At 36.8% G+C, this 23,951-nt stretch overlaps 2 protein-coding genes across 4 annotated transcripts in view; one reads left to right on the top strand and one right to left on the bottom strand.

Moving 5' to 3' along the window:
• Positions 1–1,961: 1,961 nt before the first annotated feature.
• Positions 1,962–7,677, bottom strand: LOC127419503 (insulin-like growth factor-binding protein 3). 2 transcript variants are annotated; one of them, XR_007893680.1, is made up of 5 exons: positions 7,043–7,534; positions 6,228–6,262; positions 5,496–5,615; positions 3,952–4,236; positions 1,962–3,741 (listed from the first exon to the last, which is right to left on the bottom strand). XR_007893680.1 is itself a non-coding variant. In XM_051660940.1 (4 exons), exons 1-4 carry the CDS (start codon positions 7,383–7,385, stop codon positions 4,123–4,125), a joined length of 612 nt encoding a protein of 203 aa, XP_051516900.1. In that variant the 5' UTR covers positions 7,386–7,677; the 3' UTR covers positions 1,962–4,122. The 2 variants fall into 2 exon arrangements, 1 of the variants encoding a protein (XP_051516900.1); XM_051660940.1 differs by having other exon boundaries at positions 1,962–4,236; positions 7,043–7,677.
• The window catches only part of LOC127419496 (SPRY domain-containing protein 3-like), an 82,130-nt gene continuing 63,690 nt past the window's right edge, over positions 5,512–23,951 (top strand). The window contains exons 1-3 of one of the 2 annotated variants that reach the window (XM_051660928.1): positions 5,512–5,565; positions 15,720–15,856; positions 17,512–17,587. In XM_051660928.1, the coding sequence (XP_051516888.1) occupies positions 5,563–5,565; positions 15,720–15,856; positions 17,512–17,587 (216 nt within the window). In that variant the 5' untranslated portion in view covers positions 5,512–5,562. Of the gene's footprint in view, positions 5,566–14,528; positions 14,637–15,719; positions 15,857–17,511; positions 17,588–23,951 lie in introns of those variants that run through there. The other variant, XM_051660929.1, reaches the window with a different exon arrangement.

Raw genomic sequence — 23,951 nt, 5'->3', positions numbered from 1 at the left:
ATTAATTTTTTTCTGAAGCAAATCGTTAGGTTGGTGTAAGAAACAAATCGATAATTAAAAGTTTTTTTAACTTTACATTGTTGCTTCCAGCTAGCAATGGGATGCTGTTTGAAATGAACTAACTCTCGCGTGATGTTCGTTCCTCTGTTGTATATTAAGCATGCTTCCAACTTATTGCGTGAACGCACCACTGCGTTTACGTTACTGATGCGTCGACTGCTGGCAGAAAGTGATTTAATAATATTAAAAGTTAATAAAGTTTTCATTAGTGATTTGTTTCTTACACCAAGTGAACAAATCGTCTCGCTCACTCTCATTGTTCTGATTTAGTCGTAAACAACTCTGTTGTGTGTATTTTAACAAATCAGAACAGTTTCAAAAGATAAGATTACAATAATGGTTTAGATACAATTTAATGGGTTAGATGAATGGTTTGGATTTAAAATGACATGGAATGCACAATTAAATGGAATGCATTTAATTGTGTATTCACCCTTATGTCGTTCCAAATCCATTTTTCCATTGATCTCATAACTTCACATAGCTATTATCCATACAAAGAGAATTCATAGTGACCACCACAGCTGTATGGCTTCAGAAGAATGAAAAAATAGTGCAGATTTGTATGGACTACTTTTATTTTGGCACTTTTAGTGTTTTTTGGAGGCTATTAATTTTTGCTTGCATAGCAATAGGTGCCTTAGATTCAGCACACATACATACAAAAATAAATAAATAACTTATGTTGCTTACTTTAAAGAGTGAAGCCACTTTTAGTCTACAATTCATACTGAAATACAAAGTGCTATATTCTGCTATATGTTGTTACCTTGGAAACAAGCATATGTTCTTGTTATCGGAATATTCATACTGAAATACAAAGTCGGGCATGTTGTGCATGAATCTGATATGATACATAAGCTCCTGCATTTTACATATGGAAAGTAATATTCCGGGTTCAATACAAGTTAGGCACAAACAACAGCATTTGTGGAATAATGTTGATTACCACAAAGATTAATTTCGACTCATCCCTCCTTTAAAAATGCAAACATTGAGGTTACAGTTAGGCACTTATAACGGAAGTGAATGTGGCCAATGTTTGGAGGGTTTAAAGGCAGAAATGCGAAGCTTATAATTTTATAAAAGCATTTACATTAATTCTTCTGTTAAAACTTGTGTATTATTTGAGCTGTAACGTTGTTTAAATTGTAATTTTTACAGTCATTTTAGGGTTTTAGAGTTTGTTGACATTACATCGTAATGGCAACGAAGTTGTAAAATTGGTTATAACTTTACACAGAAGTTAGTAAGTAATTTTATCAGGCTAAAATCATGTTAACACATATTGTTGTGGCTATACTTTTTAAAAAGGGAGCGTTTTAACGTTCAAAAATTGGCCCCATTCACTTCCATTGTAAGTGCCTCACTGTTACCCAGATTTTTGCTTTTTTGAAAGAAAAGGAGGGACAAGTCCAAATTAATTTTTGTGGTAATTAATATTATGCCACAAATGCTTGAGCTCGATTGAGCTTAACTTGTACTGAACCCGGAATATTCCTTTAAGCTTTTTATTTGCAGGCCAAAATCAAAAGACGATTTATATGTAACCACTACATATACAAGTAAACCGCTTATCTTTAGTCATAGAAAGCAAAATATGTTCTAGGCTGACAGAATTGCACCGTCACCATATAGCTAAATTTGTTCAAGGCAATATTTGTACTTCTAGTTTCTCACCATATGGCTGTATTTTTGCAGCCAACAGCAGGGGACATTTACTCTTTCTTATTGCTAATTCAAAGCAAGTAAAAAAAATTCTCCCAATTGTGCATATTTGAGGTGTCATAGTATTTTTGCAATTCATTGGAATGCTGCCATATTATTTAATAAGAGTTTTCAGTTTTCCACATTCTGTTTCATTCATGTGAGCTTTTAAACAAGATACTGCAAATAGTCAATTGTTATATTAACATATGCATTTATTTGTCTTTGTATCTGTTTATTCTTTTTCTCATAGATCTTGCACACTTTTTTGTTTTTTGCAGGTCTTCCTTTTTAAGGGCCCACAATGACTGGCACATTCATTGATACAACATTATTTTGTGTACTTATTCTCAATGAATTTGTGGGAATGAGTAAACACTGAATTCTGAACAAAACTGAAATGCAAAACCAGAATACAATCAGAAAATTTGAAGATTAAGCTATATAATAACACATTCAAATACTGAAGGGTCTGCAGATCAACATAAATAGTGAAACAGTCGTGAAATGAAATAATCATTTTATAGAAACAAACACATGTACAGCAGTAATTGCTCTCTAAGGGGTGTGCTTAATTTGTGTATTTGTCGTTGTTTTCTATCTCTTATTAAGGTGTCACCAATACATGGCGCTCACTCTCTTAGCAAATAAAATAAGCTCTGTTTTAACAATGAAAAACTGCTGACAATATAAAAATACATGGCATTATAGTTCATTAAATAAACCAGCAATTTATATATATATATATATATATATATATATATATATATATATATATATATATATATATATATATATATATATATATATATAAGCAGCATATTGAAATATATAAAAATATGCCTTACAACTTCTCAAAAAAGGTAACAGCCATCAGCATTCAAGAATAGTTCCACCTCATGACACAACCAACCACGAAAACCTCACTTATGTACAAATAATCCACAACACGTATTTGCAGTCAGAGTGTCATAGTAATGAAATTGAATAGAGTAGTTCCCAAATTATGTGAACATATGATAACATTTTGATGTCTTGATATGACAAAGTGTACGAGTTATACTTTAAAAGTATACAAGTCTTCAGGGAAAGTATTCAAGGAAATTTTGTAATAGTTCAAAATAAATTAGATGAAAAGGTATATTCCATTTTCTTAAAGGAATAGTTCACCCCAAAATGAAAATGCTGTCATTATTTACTCACCCTCATGTTGTCCCAAACCAAATACTGTTATTTTTTCCGTGGAACACCAATGAAGACATTTTGAAGAATCCAGTGACAAAAAGTGCCACATGAACATGTCAAGCTCCAAAAAGGACAAAAACACTATTAAAAAAACAACATAAAAGTAGTGCATACAACTCATGCACTATATTCCAAGTCGTCTGAAGCCATACGATAACTTTGTGTGAGAAATAGGTCAAAACTGAAGTCTTTTTCAATTGAAAATCTTCTTCACTGCCGCAGCTATTAAATCTCATTCTGCATTCTCAAATTGGCATGTTGTGTTTGGTTTTGACACATTCGAGAACCAATGATGTTTTGGCATCAGTAAAACTATGTTTAACCAGCACAATTCATCAATGTGGCATTTTTGACTCTGAACTCAAACATGAACGAGATTTCATAGTGACGTAAAACAAATGTAATATTGTATGGTTTCAGAAGACTTGGAAAATAGCACATGGGTCACATGGACTACTTTTATGGTGGATTTTGTTTTCCTTTTTTGAATAGCTTGAAAGCTATGATCAATTTGAATTTCTTGGAATGGAGCTGCGCAAAAATTCTTCAGAATGTCTCCTTTTGTGTTCCTTGGAAAAATAACAGCATACAGGTTTGTAATGGCATGAGTAAGATGAGTAAATAACTATTCCTTTAAGCATAGTCAGTGTATTGTTGGAGAGGGGAAGAAGGGACGATAAGGGGATAGAAGACATCGTCACCCCATCTGCGTAACAGTATTAGAGCCCACTGAGAAAGAAAAAAACAAAGAACATAATGAGAGAACATGCACTGAAAGCTATCACACACAAGATGTTGTACTATAGGGCCCCAGATTCAATAGCTCTCTGTAAAAGCCAACCTATCTCAACTTAAACTTGAAGTGGTAATTGTTTCTATGTGCTTTTACTGTCTGTTTGTGACATTGAGGACTTTGAGGTTTATGGCAGTGATGTGAACCTTCCATATGAAGGTCTGGACTGTCTGGTGAGGGCCCTTTCCATGTGAAGTGGTTTATCCCTGGTGTGTCCTGGTCAGGCAGTGTTTGCACCGAGCTGAAGCCATCCCATCTCCCTGTACTCCTCCTCGTCCTCTTCCTCCAAGCTCAGAGCTGTGGAGCCGTCGCTGCCCTCACTCTCCATCACATGGTAAAATGCCATCTTCCCCAGCACGTGACGGCACAGCGTTACCCAGTTCGTCGACACACCAGCAATTTCCACGCTGCATACCTTTAGAGGACCGACACTGGAACACAACAGGAGAGTGTATGTTCATAAACTTTTGTTTCCTTCAGCTGTCATTCTTCAACATTTAAAAGGATTAGTTCACTTATAAATGAAAATTCTGTTGTCAAGAAGAGATTTTAATGAAGAATGTTCATATTGCTTCTTTCCATACTACAAAGGGAAATTTTAATATTTGCAGATTTAAAGGAATACAGTATTCCGGGATCAATACAAGTTAAGCTCAATAAACAGCATTTGTGGCATAATGTTGGTTTCCACAAAAACAAAAACAAAAATAAAAACTAGTTTCTCCTTTATTTAGAAAAAAGCTAAAATCGTGGTTACAGTAAGGCACTTACAATGGAAGTGAATGGGGCCATAAATGTTAAAATAAAATCATTTTAAAAGTATCCCCACAAGATGTAAACATTATACATTTTAACATGATTTCAATGTGATTAAAATAGCTTCCTAACCTTATCTATAAGTTAAATCCAATATTACAACTTGTTGTAACTTGTCATGACAACAAAACCCTGTAATCCTGGTATTGGATGTAACTTTACACAGATAAGATTATGAAGTGATTTTATCACACAAAAATCATGTTAAAATGTATATGTTTACTTCTTTTGGCTATACTTTTGAGTCTTAAAACTGAACATAGTTGAGCCAAACCTGTCTGTCGCAGGTCAGATCATAGTCATGGAGATCTGATTTCACTCATAACTCAGTATTGACAAAATGCGTAGTTACTGCTTCTTGCCTTGGCAGGCTAATAAAGCCTTCCTTTTTTTCCTTCCGATTCCTTTTTTTTTTTTTTTTTTTTTTAAAGGACAAGTCAAACTTTTGTGGTAATCAACACTGTGTCACAAATACTGTTCATTGAGCTTAAGTTTTATTGAACCCTGAATATTCCTATAAGAGCTGTTACAGGGAAAGGAAATCAGTGAATAACGACTTAAATTTTGAGCTATCATATCGCTCCTAAAGAGTTGGAATATAGCACTCAAGTTGCATTGACTTCTTTTATGATACTTGAATGATGCTTTTTTTTTCTTTTTGGAGCTTGACAGCCCGTCACCATTCATTTTCATTTTATGTAAAAGAGCAGCATGAACATTTGTTAAGATTTCTACAAAAATCTTCAACGGAAGAAAGAAAGTCATACATGTTTCAAATGACAAGAGTGTGCATAAGTGATAACTGAATTATTATTTTTGTGTGACCAATCCCTTTAAAATCAGTTTGCCACTTGTTATTTATTTTTGAACACACCTGCTTTTTCCTGTAGAACCCGCGAGTGTCACAGTTGGGGATGTAGATGTCACGATCGGACTGAAAAATGGTAAGCTCAAGACCTCGCAACACAGTGTTGAGCAGCTTACGACATGGAGCCTGGTGAAGAAATGAACGTGTACAGAGAAAAAGATGAAGGAATAGCTCATATTGTATCTTTCAAATTTGTAGAATTATAAGATACATTTCAATCTTTTGGTTCACATTTAGCACAGACTTTGTTCTACAAAGCACAATCGGAAGGTAAATAGATGAGTTTTGCCCAAATAATATCATAACATATTATTTGGCTTGTGAAGTTACTGAATCAGAATCAGGTTACTAATCTGACGTACCATTAACATTCATCTGCCAAATTGCAAGACTTAGAATACATTTCTAATAAAAAATTATGTTTTACAGTAGCTGCTTTTTAAGTAGGATAAAGGTTTAGTTCACGCAAAAATGAAAACTGTCATCATTTACTCACCCTCATGTTGTTCCAATTCCATGTAATGAAAGTCAATGGTGAGTGACTGAGACTAACTTTCTGATCTCTTTTGCGTTAAATTGAAGAAATTAAGTCATACGGGTTTGGAATACATGAGGGTGAGTAAATAATCATAGATTTTTGGTTGATTCATCCCTTTAACTTTTTAGTAGATTTCCCCCTTGTTCAGTCATAAGAAACATTAATGATAGAACCCTAAAACCAAAAAATGAAAGACTTACCTTTTCTATTTCACCACTATTTGAAGGATGGGGCCCTGTGAAAAAAAAAAAAAATCGAATTAATACTAAAATATGTCCATGTATTTCAAGAAAAAGGCACGCGTTAGATTACATAGAATTAAAACGACTGAATAAATGGTATATACTGCATTTTATGGGTATGTTTCCTGAGGTGGCTTACATGGGGAAAAAACAAAAACATGTATATAAATCAATTCCTTTAACTTTCTCGGGTAATTTCACATGCTAGGCCCCTTGAGTTGCAGTTACCTAAAGTAAACAGCAGATGGAGACACCTGCTATGTGAAATGTCACTACTGGAATTTGGGTGACAGTGATATACACTCAAGAACACACACATATAGACACATTTTCCATTCCTCTATTTCTGCTCTCATTTGCTCATATTTTCACATTTATACAAGCACATATTATAACAACAAGTGATGTGTTAATCATCTGCGTATTTACACTATGTGAAATCACGCCACATAGGAATTTACAGGCATTGCATGCAAACCGGTAGCTATTCCCGGCACTTTATGCACATGTCCTTGGTTGAGTTACAATTCTGTCATCCTCCCAAGCTTTTGATACAGACACTGCAGTACATTTGCTTGCCAGCACATCCCTGGAACCTGAAATACATCCTTGGGCTATTTTGCCATGGTACTTACAGCAGATTACTTATCGCATTCTTTTACAGCATGCGGCACGGCACGAGCGCAAAAGAAAAAGGGCACGCCGGGAACGTGCCACAGATGAAGCTATGGAGGAAATGCTCCCAGGGAGCCCATAGGCATCCAAAGTCTTACCTGTGGGGCGGGGCCTGTCGGTGGGACTCAATTTGCTCTGTTTGGCGCAAAACCCTCTGCCCTGCAGCAGAGCCTGGAGGGGGCTTTGCTCACGCGGAAGGGGCACGCAGCGAAGCCCCTTTGCACAGCTCAGGGTGTACACCCCGCAGGGTTCCCCTAACGCCAGGACGGTCGTGCTGGCCACCCCGGGGTGGTCTCTGGAGGCCCGACCCACACCCAAGGAATGGCCATCTTTGCAGGTCAGGCAGTTTTTGTGGGGGCCCAAGCGGCTGGCCAGGGACCAGGATCTGCAGTGGACGATGAGCAACAGGACAACGGGCATCAAGTTAGAGAGGAGAGACATCTTGCGTCCGGGTCTCTGGTCCTCATGCACTGTTCGGACGTACGTGGCTGCTGATGCTATTTCTGGAAGTCTATTTCTCTTTCCCCTTCTCTGTTTTCTTTGCTCGCTTTTCAGCTTTGCTTGGTGCTCAGCCTGTGCAGTGGCGAGGCAGCCAGGACTCCCCTGCAGTGCCAGAGGATACAAACGGAGAACGAGTGAGAGACGGCAAGCAGCGGCTTTTAAAGATCTGAAAGGCGGTGATAGAGAGCGATAGGGAGAGAGAACAGTTATGACACCTTCAGGGGCTGGGACTGAGAGAGAGAGAGAGAGAGAGAGAGAGAGAGAAGGAGAGAGAATGGATGGGGGGGAGGGGGGGTGGAAAGAAAGAGAGAGATTATATTTCCTTTTATAAATGATCAAGCTCTGGTCTTTCCCTCAACCATTATTGTATCTGGAAACATTCCTTTAGCCAGGATACTTACTCTGGCTATGTGAAGCTTGCCGAAAATCCTGTCATGTGTACTTTTTATTCATCATATGTGAAAATGTTAGCCCATTCTACAAATGTTTGCCATGGTAACAATGAAGGCGAGGGATTCTATTTCTCTGGTGATTTGCAGAGTCACTTAATTTACCTTTTTGCTTCTAAGAATGCTAAAAACATAATCAACAGATCATCTGACCTTTTCAACTGTAAGAAATACATTGCTAGAATACAATTCCATAATGTGGTTTTCTGAAAATTCACAGGACCTGGAGTAAAGATTTTTAATATGCCATTTTAGTTTTAGCAACTTCTGAAGCTTTTTAATTCTTCAAATGCACAGAAAAACTACTCAGCATATATCACCCCAACATCAAAAGAAATAAACAAATTCTATTTAGCTAAAAAAAAAAAAATATGAAGCTTATTTTTAGGACCATTATTGGAACATTATTTTCATGACAGTTAAGCACATTCCCACCCAAAAATCTCATTATTGTAATGTGTCTGGGGTGAAATGTGACCTGGACATGTTTTGATGAGATTTACCCTATTACCCATAGGAGAGGCAGTTTCAGTCTATAAAGGCCCAAACATACTCAACGCAAACTCGATTTCACGCGTTGTTATATTGTAAAATGTGTCAGTGCTCAATTCACAACCTAACACAAGTACGCTCTGCATTCTCAGCATTGCCGCAAGGGGTGCTAGAGATTTTCTTCTTTCAATCAACAACTGTCATGGCGGACTCGTGCAGCAATTTGAGTTGAATCTTTTTGAAAAATATATACGACTTTTTGTCCCCAATCAATTCAATCTAATTTTTTTTTCTCCATGTCTCTCCCCACTCAACTCCGAAATCGTAGGCAGCTGACTTGTTGCCTAATCAGTTAATGGCTTAACTGACAGCTGTTTTGAATGAATGGAACTCTTAAGGAAACTGGTCTCCAAACAGTTTGAAAAGCACCTTATTTTCATTCTGCCTCCGTATACAGCCTCCGAAGGCAGCATTTTCCTGGTTTCGGACATGGAGCTATAAAATACCGGTTTTGGATGCAGCACTGGTTTCGTGGTCGTGCCTAAAAAATCTATTGCCCTCTTGTGGTCTGAGGTTTGTTACCGCCAGAGCAATGCAAGAGCGCACGTAATGTACAGTATGTACAACGGGACAACGCGTTGGCCATGCATTGGCCAAGCGCTCGCATCTGCGTTTGCGTACTTGCGTGAAGGATGTTTCGGCCTTAAAGGCCCAAACGTACTCTACTCAAATGATTTATGAGAATGATTTATTTCACCTTTTATTTCTTTCATCACATTCCCAGTGGGTCAGAAGTATACATACACTTTGTTAGTATTTGGTAGAATTGCCTTGAAATTGTTTAACTTGGGTCAAACATTTTGGGTAGCCTTCCACAAGCTTCTCACAATAAGTTGCTGGAATTTTGGCCCATTCCTCCAGACAGAACTGGTGTAACTGAGTCAGGTTTGTAGGCCTCCTTTTTGCACATGCTTTTTCAGTTCTGCCCACATGTTCTATCGGATTGAGGTCAGGGCATTGTGATGGCCACTCCAATATGTTGACTTTGTTGTTCTTAAGCCATTTTGCCACAAATTTTGAGGAAGGAGACGCATTCTGTCTCCTAGAAATGAACGTAGTTTGGTGTGAAAAGTGCAAATCAATCCCAGAACAACAGCAATGGACCTTGTGAAGATGCTGGAGGAAACAGGTAGATAAGTGTCTATATCCACAGTAAAACAAATCCTATATCGACATAACCTGAAAGGCTGCTCAGCAAGGAAGAAGCCACTGCTCCAAAACTGCCATAAAAAAACAGACTACAGTTTGCAAGTGCACATGGGGACAAAGATCTTACTTTTTGGAGAAATGTTCTCTGGTCTAGTGAAACAGAAATTGAACTGTTTGGCCATAATGACCATCGTTATGTTTGGAGGAAAATGGGTGAGGCTTTCAAGCTGAAGAACACCATCCAAACCGTGAAGTATGGGGGTGGCAGCATCATTTTGTGGGGGTGCTTTGCTGCAGGAGGGACTGGCGCACTTCACAAAATAGATGGCATTGTGAGGAAGGAAAATTATGCGGATATTTTGAAGCAACATCTCAAGACATCAGCCAGGAAGTTAAAGCTTGGTCGCAAATGGGTCTTCCAAATGGACAATGACCCCAAGCATACCTCTAAAGTTGTGGCAAAATGGCTTAAGGACAAAAAAAGTCAAGGTATTGGATTGGCCATTACAAAACTCTGACCTCAGTTTGATTTGTGGGCAGAACTGAAAAAGCATGTGCAAGCAAAGAGGCCTACAAACCTGACTCAGTTACACCAATTTTGTCTGGAGGAATGGGCAAAACAGGGAATGTTTTCAACGATTAAATGTCAGGAATTGTGAAAAACTGAGTTTAAACGTATTTGGCTGTTTGTAAACTTCTGACTTCAACTGTATATATATATATATATATATATATATATATATATATATACATACATACATACATACATACATACATATATACATATACAGTACATATATACACTGGCAGCCAAAAGTTTGGAATAAGGTACAGATTTTGCTGTTTCGGAAGGAAATTGGTACCTTAATTCACCAAAGTGTCATTCAACTGATCACAAAGTATAGTCAGGACATTACTGATGTAAAAAACAGCACCATCACTATTTGAAAAAATTAATTTTTGATCAAATCTAGACAGGCCCCATTTCCAGCAGCCATCACTCAAACACCTTATCCTTGAGTAATCATGCTAAATTGGTACTAGAAAATCACTTGCCATTATATCAAACACAGTTGAAAGCTATTTGTTTTGTTAAATGAAGCTTAACATTGTCTTTGTGTTTGTTTTTGAGTTGCCACAGTATGCAATAGACTGGCATGTCTTAAGGTCAATATTAGGTCAAAAATGGCAAAAAAGAAACAGCTTTCTCTAGAAACTTGTCAGTCAATTATTGTTTTGAGGAATGAAGGCTATAAAATTCTTGAAATTGCCAAAAAACTGAAGATTTCTTACAAAGGTGTACACTACAGTCTTAAAAGACAAAGGACAACTGGCTCTAACAAGGACAGAAAGAGATGTGGAAGGCCAGATGTACAACTAAACAAGAGGATAAGTACATCAGAGTCTCTAGTTTGAGAAATAGATGCCTCACATGTCCTCAGCTGACAGCTTCATTGAATTCTACCCGCTCAACACTAGTTTCATGTACAACAGTAAAGAGAAGACTCAGGGGTGCAGGCCTTATGGGAAGAAAGAAAAAAAAAAGCCAAGAATATGGCAAAGAAAAAGCCACTTTTGAAACAGAAAAACAAAAAGAAAATGTTAGAGTGGGCAAAGAAACACAGACATTGAACAACAGATAATTGGAAAAGAGTGTTATGGATCTTAACCCCATTGAGCTTTTGTGAGATCAGCTAGACTGTAAGGTGTGTGAGAAGTGCCCGACAAGACAGCCACATCTATGGCAAGTGCTACAGGAAGTGTGGGGTGAAATGTCACCTGAGTATCTGGACAAACTGACAGCTAGAATGCCAAGGATTTGCAAAGCTGTCATTGCTGCACGTGGAGGATTTTTTGATGAGAACTCTTTGAAGTAGTTTAAGAAGTTCTGAATTTTTTGTTCAAATTGTAATAGTAATTTTTCACGTTATTAATGTCCTGACTATACATTGTGATCAGTTGAATGGCACTTTGGTGAATAAAAGTACCAATTTCTTTCCATAAGAGCAAAATCTGTACATTATTCCAAACTTTGGTCGCCAGTATATATATATATATACTGTACATATCTCAAAAGTTAGTTCATCACCCAGTCAAACCAAGAAAATTCAGAGTAAATATCCCTTGTGAGCAGAATATTTTTATTGCCCGTCATTTCCAGTCAAGCTGTAATATTGCTTAATTATGCAAAAAGTGTGAAAATATTATTCAGTTGTGTGTATTTAGGATACATAAAATGTTAGCTATGAAATTAGCAAGACAAAGTCGTTGTCTATTTTATTTAAAACATTTACATAACTGTCATATCCACCACTGAATTCTATTAAACACAATACAGAATTTGAGATATGGAAATGATACTGGTGGGAAATTCTGTGACATTCAGAAAAAACAACAACAACAAAAAAAAAAATACACAAATTACAAATCTCAAGTGATGCATGTATATTCACTGTTGGACATTGTTTGCAGACAAATTAAAAAAAAAAAAAAATAGTGAGAGTGTGAATAATGTTTAATGAGACTTTATTTTTTAGAAATAGTCGGTGCTAAAAGTGTCTGAAGTTGAAGACTCACCCATAAAATTGCAAATCTATATAGACTGGAACATAGGCTGACTTAATAGAACAGGCACCTGCACTGCATCTAAAATGCTGTGTTTTGATGAAGCAATGCAGCCAAGGGATTTTGCCACTTAATCGTTTATTTTGGAGAAGGGATCGTCTGCATAATTGGTGCAGTGTTTTCACTGGAATGTACACACGACAGTATATGCCAGCAGCTAATAATGCAATCCATCAGCCCAGTCAACCAGACAAATCCGATCTCTTTGGAAGACTCCATAAAATTCTTGTTGTCCTTTGGCCTAGATACCATTAATCGAGTATTTATGAGTTGTCTTCTAGTCTAAAGTTGAGACGAGATGTTGGCTAAACATTATTACAGAGTGCTTTTGTTGATGATGATAATAATGGCATATACAGTGCCAACTGCAACATGCACCTTTTAATGCACTGAATTCTACTGAAACAATCTAGAAAGTCTAGGAAAAATGGCTAAAAGATTACAAAAGAGCTTTTAAACCATTATAAAAGGTAGAATACCATTCAGTCTCACCAAATGGATGTCTGTCATTGTCAGAAGCGATTTCTTGTAAATCACTGTCTCTTGTAAATGTAAATTGCTGCCTTCAGAATAATCTCAGGTCACACCCAGATATAGGGGTGCCATAAGGACAGGCCTGTGTTTATTTGTCGTTGTCATGAAGCGGGATGGAAGTTAAGATGTCAAAGATGGGCTTGTATGAGAGCAGAAGCCAAACAGGATTTAGATGTTTATCTTACTGTATTGACGTGTGGTCATGGCTCTCTTTAACACAAACATGTTTGCCTGCAGAGTCTTTGTTTTGCCATACAATGAAGTGCCACTGAATATTTCTGTGTATGGCTCATAAATGGCAGTAAACGATCCTTAAATGATCTCTCAAGCTCTTTAAACCCAACAAGTTTGAAGTGTTTCTCATTACTGTAGATGTTGACTGGCTGATGCTCTCTTATTGGAGTTGATTAGTCTTGGCAAAGCAAGGCAAAATCACTTGCTGTCTGACGTTCCCATCTGCGCCACAGCACGTCCCCATTCTCTATTTCCACATGCTCTGTCGGGAGAATGTTCCAAGAAGCGTGCCAGACCGATGGGGTTTTTCTTTTCCGAATCCACCAGATTACAACCTCCGCCTCTGTCTGCAAGTCAAGTTAGATGGTTCCGACCCATGTATGCTCTTTATTACTTTACATTTGTGTGCGCCACCACCTCATAAACACTTTAAACTTTGCTACTTCCTTTTGTCAGCATTCTCTAAGTAACTTATGCTAAAAATTTGATGCATGCATTATCCCATCTTGTAGGTGTTGTGCTGATTGCAGTATAGTACGTTTAACTATATGAGTCAAGATTACAAGGGGCCCTTAGATTGTGCCAAATGTTCTGAAACCCATTTTTTAACTGTGTGAGGTGGAAGCATGCCAGAGCATTTTAGTGCACTGGAAACCCATCCTCAGAGAAAGGGAAATGGAAATAATAGACCTTTTTCACACTCCGGGTTTTGGAACGCGGAAGTAAACGTTTGCAGGGTAAACTTCGACAGATGTGGATGGGAGTGAATGGGAGACCACAGCAAATATTATTTTAACTTACCCATTTGGTCCAAGAGGAAAAGAAAAAGTCCACTATTACATTTGAATGACTTTCCAGAAGAGTTAAAAAATAGAGAGCGGTGGATTAAGACAGTCAGATGGGAGAAGATGCCAAATTTACTGTCACTCTCTCAGCAGCTGTAATCGAAACCCCCTTGCAGCTGTGGTAATTCAGTTTTTAAAACTAATTCCAGGGTAATATAACACAAATAATAATGTAATAAACTTACATTCAATATTAAAAAAAAAAAAAAATCATATTAAAAAGTTTGCTAGATTTACGCAGCTTAATAAGGCGGAAACGCATCATCACAGTCTGTGAAAAAGGTCTATTGGATATTTAGTCAACACTATTTACTTGATTCAGTTACTTTTACCCACTAATCAAATAAAGTTGAATTACACATAATAATGAAAAAATAAAATAAAAAAAAATGCCACAATTGTCAAAAAAAAAAAAAAAAGTGGGACTGTAATAATGACATCCATATGAACACCAAAAAGCTATGTTCACCTGTGAAGCACGGCCCAACAATATATATTTTAATTTCTATTTAATTTTAAAAGCATTTAAAATTCTTACCAAAGTTAATATTTACACAAGGTCTTTAAATTGCTGTGTAAAAAAACGAAGTTGGAGCCCACTGCGACTTCTCATTGGCTGCGCGGTTGTCAATCACCTTTGTGACGCCTTTCATTGGTGCGTCCGTTCATTCCTCAACTGACGTCATCCCGGAAGAGCCGTAACACTTCTGCGAAGTTGGTCAGGTAGCTAATGGAGTCGGTAGCTAGAAGTAAACACAAGTGCCCTTAAATGTTCTAATGTCTTAACCATTGATGTACATAAGGTACGTACATACCTTAAATGTATTTAAATACGTTACAATTGAACGTAGTTATCTGGCGGCTGTGTCATTTTGACATTTTGTTTCGAAAACGTCTCAAATTAGCTAATAATGTGTTAGCCAGCAAGGTGATTAGCAGGGACTGAAACTAACCTACTAATAAGGGTTTTTTTCACTTATTTTTTAGTAATTAATTTGTCTGTGTGTCAGTTATGAAGATAAACTTATTTACCTATATGTTGTTATAATAGAGGTTATAAAACAGTGTATTTTGATAGTAAATTTGGTGTCTGGTATTTACTTACAGTTTTCTGTCAAACTGAACTGTCAGCTAGTTAATAGAAACATGACTTGTACTAGTACTAGTAATACGTCTGCATGTGTTAATTACTGTAACTGCAAGTGGCACCAATTTGTATTGGCTTGGTTAATATATGTCATTCTTTATTGTGCTGCTCAGACTGACTGCCATTTATATATATAAGTGTCTGTGTGTGTGTGTGTGTGTGTGGAGATTTTGCACTATTTCTTGTGCAGATACAGAAAGGTGCCTTTAGATATATTCCCACTGTAATCAAGTGTGTCTTTTCTCATATCAGTGTCTGTTACAGTGTTAATTACTATGTTATTAAATATTTGCATATACCAAATAGGAGATTTGGTATAAAAATCTTTTATTTGGTATGAAAAAAATGTTTATTACATTTTTTTTTTATTATAAAAATTTGAATATTGTTTTGTTTATGGCTGGTCTAGAAGAGCTTCAGACAACTGAGTCAGTATGAAGTATTTTGTTCATGCGTGATATTCTTTTGGCCTTATGTGTGGAAAAAATGAGACATAAAATCTGCACAGGAAATATTTGACTTGATTGGAAAAAGACCAAAAGCCATTTATAATTCTAAACAAAAATACCATGTTTGTGCAGATGTTATTTCCATGGCAATACATGGTCAGTGAGTCAATAATTTAGTACTCCTTCATACTGAGTCTACTAGTTCCTCTTCTCATTTTCTGAATCAGATTAGTATTTGGTCCCCATACCAAGTCTTTTAAACTTTACGGCATCTGTTTCCCACTCCACAGCCCTCTGAGATGGATGATATCAATTTACACTACAGATTCCTGAACTGGCGGCGCCGGATCAGGGAAATCAGGGAAGTACGTGCTGTTCGTTATCAAGAGCGCTACAAACGAATGTTGAAGAATGGAGACACGCTAAGGTAAGGTTGCCCAGTGAGTGACCCATGCTCTGTTCTTTTTCCACTGTGTTTAAGAGCCAGCACCTGGAGTGGAATTCATGGGTTGTCCCCCCTCGCCTTTATGGAAAATTACAGCACTGCTTTTCGTTTTTCCTTATTTGTTTGTTGTTTTGAATTGCACAGCCACCCATCCTCGTCAGAATTAGTGAGATGGGTTTGCGAGCGAAGAGCATCGGGAGTGCGTGTATTTGAGCCATCAGTTTGTACTAAAAACTTAATCAGCCTTGACTCACTCTACCTCACTGATTGAAACAATTAAAATTGCAAGGAAAAATCAATGGCTACTTGTTTTTATTTGTCCAGAAAAAGATGAAAAGCAAGCTAAATCCATCGAAAAAATAAACAGGCCTTGCACATGTGATGAAGTAGCCTTATTCGTTTTTTTAAAATTCCAAATCTCTCCAACATCGTCAGAATGAACCTTTATCACTATGTTTGTCCATTTTGCGATGGCAAAGACTACGTTCACACTGCAGCTTAATGTGACCAGAATCTTGACTTTTTTCTCCAGTTATTTTTTTTTTTTTTTGGTTGATGAAAAGTTTTGTTGAATGCAAAATCCTTAACTACATTCTGGTCCAATTTCTTTCGTGGAAATATACCAAATCTAAATATGTTTAACAGTTAACACTTAGCTTGGAATAACTCGACATTCATCATATTTGTACACTTGATTTACTGTGAAGAATCGAAAACGGCCATTGTTGCGATGGCAAGGTGTTTATACTTCATTAATACATAGAATTGTATTATATATTTAATATTTATATATATATAAATATATACTAAATTATATTTTTATAATAATTTTATTACTAACATAAGGTATGTGGGAGGGGAGCGGGAGGCGGAGGACGTATCCCAGTTGCCTCCGCATCTGAGACCGTCAACCCACGCATCTTATCACGTGGCTTGTTGAGCGCATTGCCACGGAGACATAGCGCGTGTGGAGGCTTCACGCCATCCACCGCGGCATCCACGCTCAACTCACCATGTGCCCCACCGAGAACGAACCACGTTATAGTGACCACGAGGAGGTTACCCCATGTGACTCTACCCTCCCTAGCAACCAGGCCAATTTGGTTGCTTAGGAAGCCTGGCTGGAGTCACACAGCACACCCTGGGTTTCGAACTAGCGAACTCCAGGGGTTGTAGCCAGCGTCTTTTACCACTGAGCTACCCAGGCCCCCATCAAATATTTTTTTAATCAAATATAAATTCTAAATAAAATATAATAATAAGTAAAAATGCCATGCGTTTGATTACTTTTTGAAGTAATGTTTCAATGTATTCAATGTATGATGGCTTTAATTTTTGTCGTATCTTGCAAAAATATCAAATTTATGTGGATCGGTGTCATTGGAAGCTTTGTGTCAAATGTTTTGTCTCAAGTAGTTTTTCACTTGGTGTCCTTCGCAAATCATTGGAAAAGGAATAAATGCCAGCAAAGGTAATTCTTACTCAGGTCAATGTGAAAGATCAAGAAACATGTAGAAACAGAACTGACGCTGATTTCAAAAGCTAGTCCACGCATCACTGGGCATTTTAATTATGTACCTATAGCAACAGTGCTCTGGTTATTAGAGATTAAGCTTTTTATTACTTCCCTGCTGTAGTTACCAAGGGAACTCTGATGAAGTTGGCTGCTACGTGGCTCCACGCCCCTTATCAAAGGGAAACTGTTACTTTGAGGTAAGCAGCACACCTATGTTGTTAGATTGCTAATAACATCAGAATGTGAATCATTTCAACACCTTTTATTTTACTTTTGTTTGGAAATGCAATAGCCTAGAGCTAAAAGCTTTATGTAACTGTGTGTTCAGAGATACTGTACGAAGTTATTTTCTACTATTTTAACATGTGGTTCCATTTTTATGATGATTTTGTAGATTTATTAAATCAATTGTCACTCCTAAAACTGCAGCATTTACATGGTCAAAGTCACAATTGTTTCTTAAAAAGACCCAAACAAACATGTACTGTAGGTGCACACTCAGAATTGATACAGTCAGATGACACAATTGCTTCTCTTGCAATTTTGCCATAAAATACAGTTTGGAAAAGAAGCTCCCTGGTGATTTAGTACTGGAAAACTCTGAGGGATTGAGCTATAAATTAGACTTTGGGAGAGGGCGAACATTATTTAATTTATGGAGCACAGCAGAAGCTGCCGTGAGACAGCTCTGATGGGTTTTGTGCTGCTGGCAGGTGGGGCTGGTTTGATGAACTTCCTCTCTAGGGCATTGGAGTTGGAAAGTAACACACCATACCAGTGTTTCCTACAGAATTCAGCTCTTACAATTCTTGAATAACAGAAACTGTATTGCGAAAGTATATCTTTGTACATGTTTTCATATGAACATTGAACAACACTGATTCAGTGAGTTCATTCAGTGAAGGATTCATCAGACTGTGCACTTTGTAATGGGCCCACTTTTACCTCATTTCTTTTTGGAACCCCTGTTTCCCAGCAAGACGTAATGCAGTCATGTGTTGACTTAATTTATGTTGTTGTTCTTGGCAGATACCTTAAACATTACTTTAGCAGGTAGTTAAAGGGCAGTTCACCCAAATATGACATTTCTGTCATTATTCACCCTCGAGTCTGTATGAATTTGCCTCTTTCGTAGAGCACAAAAGGAGATGTTAGGCAGTATGTCTCAGTCATCATTTACTGTACCTGCATCTTACTTTCCGTACAACAAAAGTGAATGGTGACTGAAACTAACATTCTCCCTAACATCTCCTTTTAAGTTCCATGTAAGTCATACAGGTTTGCAACAACACAAAGGTGAGTAAGTGATTGCAGAAATGTTTGAGTGAACTATCATTTTAAGAGTACAAGTCAATACTCAATAGCTACATTAAAAATTAAAATTTTAACAAATGAAATCCTGAGTGAACCTTGCTTATATAATATGTATATTAAAGATAGTATGTATGTTATACTGTATTTATTAAAAATGCTCTAGGGAGATGAGATGTATCCTAATAGCTGTTTAAGTGTTTCTTTTCACCCTGCAGCTGAGCAGTTCTGGTTGCACACAAGGCATTTATTTATTTATTTGTTATTTGCTATCTCTGCCTTTCTTGGTGTTGTATTTTTATAATGGAGCACCCCAGTATGAAAGCCGGCAAAATTAGATTGATCCAACGTCGCGCACCTGCAGTGTTGACAGCTTTGTTGATTATAAACAAGAGCAATAGTTTTAATGCATCGCTCACAGAGACGCGGTACAACAGCATTTGCTTGTTAAATTAACAGGTTTATAGATCTGTAACATATTAATTCAGTAAATGTACGCGTCCTCACTGCGCACGATCACATTAACTCGACAAGTTTTTAATGAGCAGCTGAGAGCTGTACAAGGGAGAGAGAGAGACGTGGAAGAGATGATTTATTTGAGCAAATTGTGGAATTACAGTTTGATACAAAGACAAGATTATTGATTTGATTTGTTCATCTGTATGGATTGGTTTACCAGTTCTCAGCTACATGTTAAAATGAATAAAATAGTGCAGAAATTCACCGCATTATGAACGTGGAACATTTGAGATTGATTATCATTGCATCCACACTGAATTTCATGCCCTGATAATAATAATAATAGTTATTATTCTATATTAAGAAATTACAGAATTATATTAGGCCTACAACTGTATTATAATAACTAATAATAACGATATTAATATTATTATACCCAAGTAATATTTCTCTAATAATTTAATAAACTTGTACGCGGCATTGCCGTGAGATCTGGTTAAACCTTTGAGATGATCTCACCTACTCTTCTGTCCACAAACCTGGCGCCATTGGGTTGTTTAAAATTTCTATAGAAACTTGTAGTGAACAATTAAATAGAATTTAGAGCGCTGTACATATAATACGGTCAGCGCACATTACCAAACTGAAACCAATGAAACACATCTGTTATTCTGTGCACAAGATAAGAACCGCCTCACGTGTGCTCACTCAGAACAGAGCTGTGCACAAGCATCACGTGCAGACTGTTTGGTTTAATCACATCACAGCCCTTTGCGGTTTAATATTCACACAAGGTCATATCTTGATTTAGATTTTATTTTGATGGATTGTTCAGCCCTACACAATGCAATAGAAAGACATCTTTTTCTTGTGGTATTTCGTGGCACGTGCTAATTTTATCTCATCACATTCAATTCAGACTGCAACCTCAAAACCTGAGTTTCTTTTTTTGCTGTGGTGCTGGAGATTCAGTAGCGGCGGAGTGCCGCTGCTGAATAGCGGTGCAGGAAACACTGCACCGTACATTACCCCAATGAGTCCTACGTTCAGCCCTGCACAAAACACTTTGCTCTCAGGAAACCCCTTATTTGAACAATCGAGCCTTATTGTCTTTGACATCGAGGAACGTTTTGTACAGTTGACACTTCGCTAAGCTCCGCACACCCTTGGTTACTGTCGCTCGCTCAGATAAGCTTTGCAGAATTTCCCATTGTAATGAATGGGAGATTGCCATGAACGGGCAGTTTATGGCAAAATATTTTCATAAATGGAATGGACAATATTCCTTTGTGGGCTGGAATGAAGAGTGACATTGCAAGGCATTTTTAATCTGATGTTTTTTGTAAAACTGTGACTGTGAATCAGAATTGAGGCAAATGATTTTCACAGTCACTTGAAAAGAGAAAAGCTTCATTTGATAGCGATTACACACCTGATAACATTAGTGTAAGTGAACAGAACTGCTCATACGTCTCTTAACACACTCACTTTAATGCTTTGAACTTTTTATTTACTATCGCCTTTACTAAGACCTGAAAGAATACATAAACTATGTAAAGTTAAGTTATTAGCTTTAATTTACCTTGGAGCAAATGTTGGTGTCCTTGCTGATGTTATACACATTCATTTGGGAATAAGGGTTGACACAGTTTAATCCTTTTCATGCCCTTCTCAAGAATTTTTTAAAAAAGAAACAAAAAACACTCCATGTAACCTCTTTATTGTTTTCTTTTTTTTTTTTTTTTTTTCACATTTTAAAGTAATAGTAAAGTCATCAAAACTATGGAATAACATAAATGGCACTATGGGAATTATGTTGTGATTATAAAAATCTATCTAATCAAAACTGTGTTATATTTTAGCATCTTCAAAATAGTCACCCTTTGCCTAGAATTTGCAGAAATATACTCTTGGCATTTTCTCAACCAACTTCTTGAGGTATCACCCTGGGATGCTTTTCAAACAGTATTAAAGGAGTTCCCATCTATGCTAGGCACTTATTGGGTGCTTTTCTTTATTATTCGGTCCAAGTCATCCATTTCAAAAACTTATTTTTTTCTTTTTTCAAAAGGTTTTGTAATTAAATAAATTAATATGCTGGCACAATTATATTTGTGTCTTACAAAACTAATTTCAAACATTTAAGCATACGCCTTCAGATCACTAGGTTTTTAAGATCATGAGAAACATTTCAGTCAAGTGACCCCAAACTTTTGAATGGCAGTGTATGAGAATGACAAGTTTGCAATTTAACAACCATTAAATTTCAATAAGAATGCAGCAATGATGACGAGTTTGTTGTTGATTTGCTCAATGAGAAAGAAAATATTCGAAACACTTCAAACTTTTTCAGGTCACCTGCTGGACAAGTTGCCTAGCAGTATTATCATGTGTACACAGTCTTAGCGGTGATTAGAATCAAGTGTAAAAAATAATATTAACGGTTAAAACATGTTATCAATTGGAACAATACTGATTATATGCCACTGGCACGCAATCTGAATATACTTGTGCTATGTATATTTGTTTAAAATCACTGTGTAATGCACACATATAATGACAATGGACCTCATTCATGAAACTTTCATAAATATATGAGTAAATTCTGAGTAATTTGCACCTAAAATGGACCTTCCCGAAAACTTTCCTCCGGATTCACAAACGCTTCGTACACCCCAGATTTGTTAGTTAAACACGTGTTTTAGTGTTGTCGAAAGTATTGGTACTTCCGTACCAAGTTGATACTAAAATAAAAAAAGATGTAACGATACTAGTGTTTCTGCAGTGCCAGTAGTACCGAGCACTGACTCAATTCGGTACCAGCACACTGTCTGATTGGCAGATGGCTGCTTACAAATTGTCACATGCTTGTTTGAGCCTGTGCTCTGTTATTCCTTTTACTCTGAAATGGACAAATAATTAAATTTAAATTGTGATATGTCCTAGTGTGATTATTAAACCACAAATAAATGCAATTTAATTAAATAAATGTACAGTCTACATGTACTGCGTGCTGCAAAGTGAATGTGTGAAGCTGTTCATATGCTGTAAACAACCCCATTTTTTGAGCATCATGCGCTGTGCTTATTGTAGTAGATGACAGAAAAGAGCGCACACATACATTGTGAAGTGAGCAGCGCCTGCAGACAATGAATTTATATAATTAAATCGCAGCATTTAATTAACACTTGGTCATATAACCAACTTCTTATTCGGAAGTGTGAAAACTACTGTCACAAACACAAACCAGAAAAGCCTTTGCATCAAAATAAAAGTTTTGCTTAATAAAAGTCAAGCTTAATGCTTGAAATTTAAGAAATTGCGACAGAAATATAATACTAGTGTTTAGTAAAATGTATTTATTACTATTGTTATGTTTAACCTATATCTCACAAGCAAGGGTGCTGTTGGACTGAATAGAAGTTTTCATCAGTGTTTTCGTTTAGAATGTGATGCTCTGTTGTTCAGCACTTTATTTGACAAAAATAAGACCAATGTTGTGTTTTAGATTATGTAGTGAGGAGTGTTACTAAAGCACTTCATTTGAAAAAAAAAAAAATAATTATAAAAAATTGCAATGGTATGTTGAAAAGTAATTGTTCTGTTCTCATTTGATCAAGGCTTGGATTTGATTAAACACAATTTTGATGGGGGCCTGGGTAGCTCAGCAAGTATTGACGCTGACTACCACCCCTGGAGTCGCGAGTTTGAATCCAGGGTGTGCTGAGTGACTCCACACAGGTCTCCTAAGCAACCAAATCGGCCTGGTTGCTAGGGAGGGTAGAGTCACATGGGGTAACCTCCTCGTGGTCTAGATTAAGTGGTTCTTGCTCTCAGTGGGGCGCGTGGTAAGTTGTGCGTGAATCGCGGAGAGTAGCCTGAGCCTCCACATGCTGTGAGTCTCCGCGGTGTCATGCACAGCGAGCCACGTGATAAGATGCGTGGATTGACTGTCTCAGAAGCTGAGACTTGTCCTCCGCCACCCGGATTGAGGTGAGTAACCACACCACCATGAGGACCTAGTAAGTAGTGGGAATTGGGCATTCCAAAATTGGGGAGAAAAGGGGGATAATTAAAAAAAAAAAAAAGATTGATGATGAAATTGAATTAAACATTAAAACATGGAATTCAGAAAAAAAAATTGAAAACTTGGAATTTGGGAAAAAATTAAATAGAATTTAGAAAAAAGTAAAATTGATTTCAAAGGGTCCTACTTAAAAAAAAAAAAAAAAAAAAGAAATTGAAGCAATGTTTACTTAATTAAGAAACAATTGAAGGAAACATGCATTAGTTTAAATGTATTATTTACTTTTGAAATTTAACATTTTAATAAGCTAAAGGAGTTTGTTCAATTGCATATTACCTATTTTTTCTGTGGTATTGAAATTGGTATTTAGAATCTTGAAATTGTACAGGTATCGGTACCGACTACTGAAATTTGGTACAGTGACAATACTAGTGTGTATGTTAGTGAATATGGGGAGCATGCACATTCATTCACAATTATCAAAATCCACGCTCATGAAAACGGCCAATAAGTAAGGCATCAGATGTGCTAAATGAGAATCTGGATACACGGAACAGTAATGAAAGGGTTTTAAAATGATTTGCATTCAGATCACAACATCTGGATTTAGCAAACACACTGGTGTTGTCACAAAGAAAGTGAGGAACTTACTGTCATCACATATAGGGATGCGCAATTATGACAAAAATCATAATTGTTGAATATTGCCCTTGATATTGTAATCGTGATTATTAATGACGATTATTTGATGAAATTACTGACGT

The sequence above is a fragment of the Myxocyprinus asiaticus genome, chromosome 28, assembly GCF_019703515.2.
Source record: "Myxocyprinus asiaticus isolate MX2 ecotype Aquarium Trade chromosome 28, UBuf_Myxa_2, whole genome shotgun sequence".
Classification (NCBI taxonomy): domain Eukaryota; kingdom Metazoa; phylum Chordata; class Actinopteri; order Cypriniformes; family Catostomidae; genus Myxocyprinus; species Myxocyprinus asiaticus.
This window is presented reverse-complemented; position numbering and strand designations above follow the sequence as displayed.